The 11,417-nt window shown below is 40.2% G+C and overlaps 1 protein-coding gene across 1 annotated transcript; it reads left to right on the forward strand.

The window, feature by feature from the left end:
- Positions 1 to 349: 349 nt before the first annotated feature.
- LOC149828197 (protein NRT1/ PTR FAMILY 5.6-like) lies at positions 350 to 6,691 on the forward strand. The gene is made up of 4 exons (XM_090016779.1): positions 350 to 514; positions 991 to 1,208; positions 3,385 to 3,941; positions 5,736 to 6,691. The coding sequence occupies exons 1-4, from the start codon at positions 391 to 393 to the stop codon at positions 6,595 to 6,597; spliced, it is 1,761 nt and encodes a 586-aa protein (XP_089872905.1). The 5' UTR covers positions 350 to 390; the 3' UTR covers positions 6,598 to 6,691.
- The last annotated feature ends 4,726 nt before the right edge of the window (positions 6,692 to 11,417 follow it).

Genomic DNA, 11,417 nt, shown 5'->3' on the forward strand with positions numbered 1-11,417 from the left:
AAACAGTACCACCAAGGTAGTTTGATCAGGATTCTAAACAGGCCCTTAGGCAAGTCGGCAACGCACCACTAACAAAAAGCAAAGTTGTAGTAATTTCATTAATCCAAACGCTGGCCTTTCCTGCTATGTAGAATTACTTCTCAGCCATTCAGCTTCCATTACCAAAAGCATCCTTGCCCCCACACCCCTTTCTTATCATGATATTTTTAAATCTTGACCACAAGATTCCACTCAAGTCAGGTGTTTTAATAGAATAAGAAAAGCCATAATAAAAAAGGGAAAAAAAGGGATTAGAAAGTAGGAAATATATAAACCTTATAAATAGGCAGCAATCTAGTTCCATTCTTCAGTGCCCCAAAAGAGCATTTTCATCCTCAGTAGGCTTTGGCCATGGAGTCTGGAAGAAAAGAAGTTGGTGACAAGAAATGGATTCATGATTCCTCTGTTGATTACAAGGGGAGGGTTCCTCTTAGGACCTCCACTGGGGGATGGAGAGCTTCACTCTTCATTATTGGTATATCTATCTATTTATCTATTTATATATGTATAGAGAACTGAACATATTAGGCCCTCTTTTCTCTTTCTGCCCTATAGTTTGAAGTGTTTTATGATAGATCTTAACCATTAGATGCATTTAGCATACTCGATTTAGTATAAATTTACTCCTGAATCATGTTTTTCGACGAAAAAATGTATTTTTATGAGCCTAAAAAATCAATGCCTTCATAGCCATTGATTTTGGATTACCAGAAAACCTATATATATATATATATGTCGATTCTGGTGATCCAAAAGCCATTTCTCACTAAACAAAACCTATAGATCACATCTATGGTATTATATGTGAGAAAATATATCAAAAACTATGATTTTTGAATGAGCCTAATGGTGCAGAAGGAGCGCACCACTCTGATTTGTTGTTTTCTTCTTCTTTTGTACTATCATATCTCTTTGTTAAACCTTCAGCTTTTTGCCTTCTCTATTGAAAAGGGATCGAGGTTGCTGAGAGGATAAGTTATTACGGGATAGCATCCAACCTCATCATATATCTGACTGTAGTACTTCAACAAGATGTGAAAACAGCAGCAAAGAGTGTGAATAATTGGGTAGGAGTGACCACTGCGGTACCTCTTCTTGGTGGTTTTGTGGCTGATGCCTACATGGGTAGATTCTGGATGGTCTTGATTTCTTCTGTAATATACCTAATGGTAATGTTCCTTTCACTTCACATACACACACCTTGTGCATACAAAAAAAACTGCTTGGTGCCATTGTGCAATCCCCACAAGACAAAGATATGGCAGACCAACACCTATAACAGTATAGAATGTGGGTGTTGGAGTATTGAGCAATGTTGTCAGTATCGGTATCGGACCTGAATCGTTAGGCCGCCCATTCAGCTGTATCCGCTGATACCATACTCAAGTGAATCATTATGTATCGGCCAGAAGATAATAATACAATATTACATGTCAATCATAACATGACACATGTTAAAACCAATAAAAAATATTAAAATAAAAAAGCTTTTTTAGTATTTATTTTAAAAATACCCATTCAGGGGTGAATCATATCGATTTTCTGCCGATATGATGCATATCTGCAGCCGATACGTACCTATACTGATAACATTGGTATTGAGAGGACCTTTTCCTAGTACCAGAGAATCCAAAAGTATATAATATACCTCTGGTGTATTAGTTGTCATGCTCATTGTAGACACTAGGTAAAACCAATGGTGAAAACCCAAGTGGAGAACAGATAACTGCTAAAAGCACCTAAGTAGTAACCCAGATGAGTGCTGTCATATTCTTACTTTTTCAAAGAACTTATGATAGCATAATTGACTAGGTCTTGATTTCTTCCATAGTTTACCTAATGGTATTGCTCTTTTCAATTCACATTCAGGAAAAATGTTTGATACCCTTGTGGGTTCCAAAACCTCCAACTAATTTTTTGTGTTTTTGCATACCAAAATATGATTTACATGTTTGGTTTAGTAGAAATCGACCCTTGGATCATATTTTTCCCCTATATCAAAATTTTTGAGGGTTAAAAAATCAATGGCATAAGATTACATGATTATCACTCATAAAAAAATCATATTTTTATGTAAAAAACAAATTATATAAGGGTTGATTGCTACTATTTTAAGCATGTTGAACGCAACCATCAGGTTACATTTGGTCAAAACTAGAGGTGTCAACGGGTTTGGTTTGGTTTGGTTCGGATTCAAGTGAAATCAGACCTGGTCCTGATTTTTGGGTATGGTATCGGGTTCAGACCTGAGTCTAATCGGACCCTCCATAAGAGAAACCATACCCGGACCCGATAAGAACTACATGAACCAGAGCTGGGCCATACCCGATCAAATAATATTTTTTTATCCTTTTTAAATTGAAATTTTGTGGGTCTTAATTGGAACTCGGGTTGAGCCTGGCTCTGTTATAAAATTTCACAAACTATACCCAGATTCATGTATTAATAGAACCTTGACTCGGGTCTTCTTCTTTATCACCATACCTGGTCCCTATAGGGTTTGGTATGGTTTGGATCCGGATTACCCCGACCCGATGACACCCTTATTTAAAACAACTTTCTTCATATTCAACTAGGGGTTTGGAACTCACTAAGGTAGCCAATATTTTCCCTCACAAGCATACCTTGTGCATGTACACTGCTTGGTCTGATCGTTCATAGAGGATGAGACACCTGATAATGAAAAGAACAAGATATGGCAGACAAACACCAATATCTACATCTGATGTGCACTTTGAATAATTAAGATGACCTTTTCTTAGTCCTAGCAGATCATAATGGGCACACCTTTGGGGTACTTGGTTATTATGCTTATGGTAGTGACTAAGTAAGACCAAGTGTGCTGAAAGAATTGAAATTGAGTGTTATCTTATCCTTACTTTTTTTCAAAGAGATTATTATATATAGCAAAAGTTGCCTATAACTTTTAGGATGGATAATTTCATCTCACAGATAAAATTTAAGTTTCTTCCTCTTTTGGGTTCAGTAGTTTTTTTATTCGGAGAAACAGCCCGAGGCACACAGACCTAGCCGCGCTGGCTCAGCCTGCCGTACTTACGATCGGTATCCTGTCAGCGTAGAACTCCAAGGGCGTACCCGTCGTCCCCAAGGAGTTACCAAGCTTCGGCTTACGCAAGAGGGTGATACCCATGAGATTTGAACCTAGGCTGCCCATCAAACGGCCTAGGCCCCATCCAACTATGCCAAACCCCTTTGGTGGGTTCAATAGTTCATACAGTACAAATCCTTGATAACCTTTACCACATCATAGCTCTTTTTCATTTTAAATATTTGATGGCTATAACAAGAAGAATTGTTAATTTCTTGTGGTGTTGATTGAAGCAGGGGCTAAGCCTACTGACACTATCACAGTTCATTCCATCCCTCAAGCCACCAACATGCAGTCCTATCACCAAAACATGCAGCAAATCCACAAGGGCACATGAGGTAGACTTCTTCTTAGCACTGTACCTCATCTCCTTGGGCACAGGAGGGCACAAACCTTCACTAGAGAGCTTTGGGGCAGACCAGTTTGATGATGATGATGATGATGAGAGGAGGAAGAAGACCTCTTTTTTCAACTGGTGGTACTTTGGGCTTTGTAGTGGGGCTGGGCTTGGTGTGACTGCGATAGTCTATATAGAGGACCGTGTGAGTTGGGGTGTTGGGTTTGGTGCACTTGCTGGTGTAACAGCCTTAGCCATTGTGATCTTGGTCATTGGGGTGCCCTATTATAGGTATAGGGTACCCCAAGGGAGCCCACTGACACCCATGTTGCAGGTTTTGGTTGCAGCAATAGCCAAGAGGAATCTGCCTTACCCTTCTGACCCTTCACAACTCCATGAATTGGTGACGCCAGGAGGTACAGGGAGGAGGCGCTTGCGTCACACGCCTAGAATGAGGTAAGTTTGTGCATCACAATAGAATTCCCCTGTTTGGATAGTCCCACTGGAATTCCTTTGTTTTTGGGGGAGGTAGAGCTCAGATCGGGTGACGTAGGCCAAATCACCATTCTTTAGTGTTTTGTCCTTTTCATCATCCACTCAAGCCACTGGGGCCTACTGGTGATTGGGCAACCGGCCCGGACCGGCTCGGCCTTACCCATTCTTAGAGGAAGTATGGGTAGGATACATGTATGAATTAGAATTTATATGGCGGATATGTTTGATTATTGAATTTGGATTTAGTTTAGATTTTTACATCTAAATCTGAATTTGGATACAAACCAAATCTAAATCCAAATGATATATGTATGTATTTTTTGGCTAGGCTGAGAGAAAACCAACTCTCTCTCCCCCTTTCCCCAATGGCCAACAGCATGTTGGATGGCCTCCGGTTGATGAAACCCTTGAGGTCTCCCTTGCCCATCGAGAAGTATACCAGCTTCCACATTGTGGCAATGTATGCTTACCGTGGGTTTCAAACTTGTGATGTCCTGTCAACTTGGTGACATTCTGAAGCCTCCCAACCAGTGGCATTGTGGGCCAAATCCAAAATATTTTAATCTCCCAACCAGTGGCATTGTGGGCCAAATCCAAAATATTTTAATCTGAATATATGTAAAAGTATGTTCATTAGCTATTTCAAGTTTGCCAGATTCCGATCCGGTGCTTTTTTTTTTCATTCTGAACCCAAATCCTGCTTTCAATCTGATTGGAAAAGATCTGATCAGGTTGGATGGCTAAAATCATAATCGAATCTAATCATTACATCCAAGGGAATAAAGAGACTAATAGAGTGCCTTTTGTGCAAATTGGGTTGGATATCCTGCCAAACCCGAATTATTTGTTTGGATCAATGTTATAGTATGGGTGCCTATCGGCCTGTATCGGCTGAAACACATCGTATCAGTAGAATTTGCATGCACCTTAGGCCTGAATCGGCTATTTTTTAATAAATATAAAAAATAACAAAAAAAAATAATATTATTTTAAAACTATTAATTTAATAATTTTAACACTTGTCATGTTAAAAGTGACATATAATAAATTTTTATTATTTTTTAATCTAATCATCTTTTTTTTTTTCACATTGAAAGGAGGGTGATGAAATGCAATTAATATGCTGGTTATAGAGTGCAGGACCCACATGAAATGTTGTCATGTGATTGGCCGGGTCAAATTGCCATGGCACTTAGCTGCTCCTTTGATCTCAAACTCTCAAGTATAGCAGCACACTAAAAGCATGCAATCACATTGCACCTAATTCTTTCTTCATTGCCCCTGAGGCCACAATACAAAGGTCATCATGGTCTCAACCAAGGGTGTCAATGGATCGGGTTTATTCAGGTCGGGCCTGAACCAAACCCTGCAGGGTCGATGTATGGTGATAAATAGGAAGACCTAGGTCCGGACCTGAAAGTCCAATTAATACAAGAACCCAGTATAATTTGTGAAATTTTATATCAAATTCAGGCTCGACCTCATGAGTTTCGATTAATACCTGCAATTTTTCAATGTAAAAATGATAAAAAATATTGTTTTACTGGGTATGACCCTTGTCTGGTTAATGTAATCCGGGGATGGTTTTTCTTATGGTGGGTCTGATTAGACTTAGGTCTGGACCCGATACCATACCCAGAAATAGAGGCCAGGTCTGGTTTCAGCTGGGTCCGAACTAAACCCGACTCATTGACCTAGTCTCAACAACCAACACAAAAAGGAATTAATATCACTAACTAGCACTACCATTTACAGGTTTCTTGACAAAGCTGCCATGATAGAAGAAGGCGAAGGAAACATGCAAGACAACCATCCAAACTACAAGAAGCACGATTCATGGAGGCTAGCAACAGTAACGCAGGTAGAAGAGACGAAGCAGCTGCTGTCCATCATCCCCATCTGGCTCTCCACCCTCGTCTTCGGCATGTGCGTCTGTCAAGGCCAGACCTTCTTCATCAAGCAAGGCGCCACCATGAACCGAGCCATCACCCCGCACTTCCGAATCCCGCCCGCCTCCCTCCTCGGGATCGCCGCGCTTTCCATGATAGTCTTCGTCTCCATCTACGACCGGCTCCTTGTCCCCTTCTTCAGGAGACTCACAGGCAATGAGAGAGGGATCACCATCCTTCAAAGGATAGGCATAGGCATGGCCATCTCCATCTCCTGCATGGCTTCCGCTGCTCTAACAGAGAAGAAACGAAGGGATTCTCCAAAACCCATCAGCGTCTTCTGGCTCTCTCCCCAGTTCATCCTCTTGGGGATCTCTGATGTCTTCGCTTTGGTGGGATTACAGGAATACTTCTACGATCAAGTGCCTGACAATATGAGGAGCCTGGGGATTGCTTTCTATCTCAGTGTGGTTGGTGCTGCGAGCTTCCTCAGTAGCTTCTTGATCACTGTGGTGGATTCCATGACTGACAGAAGGGGGACAAGTTGGTTCGCAAAGGATCTCAATGAGAGCAGGCTTGATAACTTCTATTGGTTGTTGGCTGCATTGGGTGGGCTCAATTTATGTGTCTACGTGAGCTTCGCAAGGAAGTATTCCTACAAGAGTGTGGACAAGGGTCACGAGGGAGAGGTTAGGGATGGTGGTGAGGCGTTGAAGATGATGCCGTAGAATTTTATCAAGTTGTGACCATCAGTAATTAGTATCGTAAACTGCTTTTTTACTGTTCATGCAATGTTACTGTTTAACTTTTCTGGTTGATGGAAACAGCAATCTTATAGGGGTGGGTTTATCAGAAACGGATCCCTAATAATGTTTCAGGTTTGGTTACCTTGGTTTTGTTTTCGACAGAGAAAGCTGGGGTTAGGCAGACCCTTACCAGTTATACAAATATACATATACCACAGGCCCAGGGATTCCACCTTGCAACGTCCCAACAAAAGTAAAGCCACCCTCCCCCCCCCCGGTTGGTAACACCAATGATAATTGTATCAATACCTTCGTGCCAAAAAAATATGGCTTTTGGATCTGAATGCATATCTGACCCGTTAAAGGTCATATAAAGGGCATTCCTCTTTAGTGCACCATAACTCTCTCTCTCTCTCTCAAGCTTTCTCGTCTAGCTAAGGATATCAAAGTTTTGCTTCATAGTCGTAATGTGGAGAAATTTCAGCAAATGACCGCATGGGATCAGAAGATTTCTACGTTATATCAGTCTATGTCTTCTCCTGACTCTCTTTCTGATTTGCAACTTCTCAGTCTCCGGGCCAGGTCCTTAGAACTAATTATGCTCTTGAAAAGTTGGAGGGTCAAAGAGAAAATTCGTTGGAAGCAGAGGTCTAGGGTAAAATGGCTTGCGGCTAGTGATGACAATACTAAATTTTTTCACTTATATGCTTCTCATCGTCATAGGATGAAGGTCGTTCCTTCTATCTCTATTGGGGGTGTTTCCTATCTCAATCAGCACGTTAATCCGACAGTCTCGCTATATTTTAAGGATTTATATTCTGCTTCGTTAACTGCAGAGGGTGTCTTTGGTAATGTCCTAGTTGGGTCAATTCAGCCTGAGCAAGCCAGATCTATGAAAAGAAGGTTCTCTGATGATGAGATTTTTAGGGCCATTAAGGATCTGTCAGGTTAGAAAGCGCCTGTCATTGATGGGTTTCATGTCGACTTTTTTAGAATCTTTTGGGACTGTGTTAAATCAGACGTTGTGAGCATGTTTGATGAGTTCTATCGTAACTCCAGACTACCTTATCATTTTCATGTTGCTATTATTTTGCTTATTCCAAAAGAGGATGAGGCCACTGATATTTCACGATTCCGCCCAATCTCAGTTATGAGTGCTCTCTATCAGATGTTTGCCAAGGTTTTGGCGAATAGGTTGAAATCGGTGGCTAACCAGTTTTTTTCAGACTCTCAGTTCACCTTTATCGTAATAAGAGGGTCCAACACTCGTTCATCATGGCGTCCGAGGTTGTTCATTCCTTGCAGCATAGCAGTCAACCTTACTTTGTCCTTAAATTAGACTTTCATAAAGCTTTTGACTCTGTACATTAGCCATTCTTATTTCAAATGTTAGCAAATCTTGGTATTGGTCATCGTTTTTCTGGTTGGGTGCGGGAGTTGGTCTCAAATGCCCAGGCCATGTTAAATATCAATAGTGTTAGAGGAAACCGGTTCAAGCCAGGGCGGGGTTTGCGACAACGGTGCTCCCTCTCGCCTTTGTTATTCAATGCTGTTGTTGAGGGTCTCGTGGTCTTGCTTAAGCTGGTTGTGGTATTGTGTTTCATTGATCCTTTGCAGGTTTCAGACTTTTCAGACCATATTCTTACTTATGCTGATGATATAATCATTTTTTGTCATGCAAATGTTCAGTAGATGCTTAGGTTCAAGCTTATCATTCAGTTCTTTCTCTCCCTATATGGGATTTCTCTAAATGAGACCAAATGCTCTATTACCATGTTCAATGTTCATGCCAATATACTTGCAGCTAGAAAGATAATTTTTAATTGCACTATTTTTGACATGCCTATTATTTATCTGAGCTTGCCGTTACAAGTGAAGCACCTTTCTTCTGCTACTAGGGCTCCGACGCTTCAAAAAGTGAAGCGCAAATTGCTTTCATGGCAGTCGTCTTATCTTTCCATCACCGCCCGTCTAACCTTAATCAAACATGTTCTTTCAACTATTCCAGATTTTTTCATGTCTATGTTTGTGATGCCTGTGAGAGTAGAGAAGCAGCTCACGCGCTTGCTGGCAGGGTTTATATGGTCTGGGTGCCAACTCAAGGGTAAGCGTCACTTGATTGTTTGACGTTCGGTGGTCTTACCTCAACGTATGGCTGGTTTAGGCATTCCTGCGCCTAGACTGCGGAGAATTGTTCTTGTCGCCAAGCAATGTTGGTTGGCTCACCAACCGGATAACCCTTGTGCTCGTTTGCTTCTTGCTAAATATGAGGCTCCTGCTCTTATCCTGGTTCATCTGGGAACTCGGGGTTTGGTGCTCTCGCACTTGCGTAAATCATGGTTGAGGGCTTTAGCCTGCTTTAGAGACTATTTTGAGGACTCCAGAAATTTTAATCAGTGGTTACAGTGGGCGCTGGCACCAAGCGGAGAGTTCCTCACCAAAAAAGTCTATAGATCGTTGCTTCCCCCTGGGGGCTGATTGGTTGCTCAAGGATGGCTTTGGGCGAAGGGTCCTTCTCCCCGTTCTCGAGTCCTGGCATGGTTAATTTTGCACGACAGGATCCAGACCCACATTAATTTAAAGAAGTGGGGAATTAAACTCCCGAGTTGGTGCGTGCTTTGTCAAGCTGCAGAAGAATCTACGTTTCACTTGTTCTGGTCTTGCCCAATATTTGTAGAACTCTTTAGCAGGACCTGGAGGCATCCAAAAGTGTTTGTTAAGGAGGAGTCTTTTGTCCTAGATTTGATCTTGGGCCCGATTTATATTAGGCGCAGCACAAGGTGGAGGTCCATCTGGCGAACATTGTTTCTTACTTCTTGTTGGTTTGTTTGGATGGCATGAAACGATGCTCATTTTCGTCAAATTTCAGTTAACATCCAAAACCTGGTGCATAAAATCTTGGTAGATGTTTATGCGATCTTGCGTATGCATCTTAGTGATCTTCCGCTCCCTCCTGTTGACGCTACCTCTCTTTTGCCGCAATTTGGGCAAGCGGTTCCAGCGTGAGCCCGTTCTATCTGTCTGATGTTCTTTTTCTCTTTTGCTTTCTTTATTTGTTTTGACTTTGCTCTTGTTCAGTTCATGGGTTCAACATTTTGTTGATCTTCATGAGTGGTAATGTTGAATTTCTTTTTTCTCTCTCTCTCTCTCTCTAGCATTTAATAAAAAAGTAAAAAAATATGGCCCACTTTAAATGCTTCTTTGATGAAACATGCTCCACTGGTAGAATCGATTCTACCAGCAGAAACCAATATGACAATGATTCGTGAACTAGAAGGCACGAGATTCAGGTTCAACTCGAAAGTGTGAAATTGTGTTTGAAAATAGGACACGAAGGCATAGAATTTTCTAATCATTAAACACTAATTTTTAAATATTTAACATCATAAATAACTTGTTGCAGTTTACGATACCAAATTTGCAGCAAGTGGAAGGTTTCTATTGCTAGAACCAATTCTACGCAGAGCAGGTTTCATAGAAAAGCAAGTGAAGCTATGAGTCGTAGCTTTTTACTTTTTTTTATTAAATGTTGTGATGAGAGAGAGAGAGAGAGAGCTAGGTCGGGCTGGTAAACGAAGTAAGCAACTCGTGGTTTGGCTCGATTTGGGCTCTTTCCTGCTCGGTTCATTTAAATGGTGATATGAGCATGAGTTCATTCATTATATATAGCTGAGTCGACACTGAAGGATGAGGGTCAATAGTGACAATTATTCTATTTATCGCCGTTATAAGTTTATAACGATGACAAAAAATGACTATGTTTTTTGGCTTTAGTTGAGTAATAACAACGACATTTATAGGTCATCGTTAATGTGTGACCCAACACCGACAAATTTTTTTGTCAAAACTAGGAACACCAATAGCGATGACTCGCCCTATAATGATGACATTTTTGTGCTGCCATTATAGCCTATATAAGAGAGAATTAACTCGTTATTATAATCGATAACGGAAAAAAGTCTTCGGTAGAGGATATGATGGCGACAACTAAGTTGTTATTATAGGTTATAATGGTGATATAAGGTTAAAGTCTATAACAACGATACAAGAATGTCATTGTTATAGGCCTTAAACCTGAAAAAATAAATTTTTTATATTAGTTATTTTTTTTTACATCTATTTAAATATAAACATACACTTCAATAATCAATTCAAATATAAACATTCACTAGTGTTTATACATCATGAAATATACATTCAAATATAAACATACACTTCTCCAACCTCCTCAAACATTCTTTAACCCCCTCAAACATACATTCATTCAAATATAAACATACACTTCAAACATCAAATTAAACATAAACATACACTAGTGTTTATATCAATTGGCCAAGTGCAAGCCATCACGAGGTTCATCATATATGAATTGCTGGCAGAAACTAAATGTTCACCTAAAATGCATATACGATTCACCGAGAAATAGCTTCAAGAATCCAGCCAAGCTATATGCGCACATCAAAGATAGGCTGAACTTAAAAGACACTTTCAAAAGTGAATTCAACCTCATTTTTGACATATAAGTACTCAATTTGATAGCCCTTGACTTGAGGAATCTGAATATGCAAATATCTTTAACTGATGAGCTATCTATTGACCATAATAAATTTCAAAACAAAAAATACGTTATTCAAGAAGCCTTATTTCTGGTAAGAACAAGGTGAAGTTGATCTAAATGCTTAGAACTCTTATTTGCCTTGTTAATAGATGAAGTTTGAATGTTCTACAATAAGATTCAACAAAGAGAAACTTCAATCAACAATTCAACACTTGAATTCACATGGATCAATCCATGAAGATGA

Source organism: Nuphar pumila, chromosome 9, assembly GCF_984573655.1.
Source record: "Nuphar pumila chromosome 9, dmNupPumi1.hap1.1, whole genome shotgun sequence".
NCBI lineage: Eukaryota > Viridiplantae > Streptophyta > Magnoliopsida > Nymphaeales > Nymphaeaceae > Nuphar > Nuphar pumila.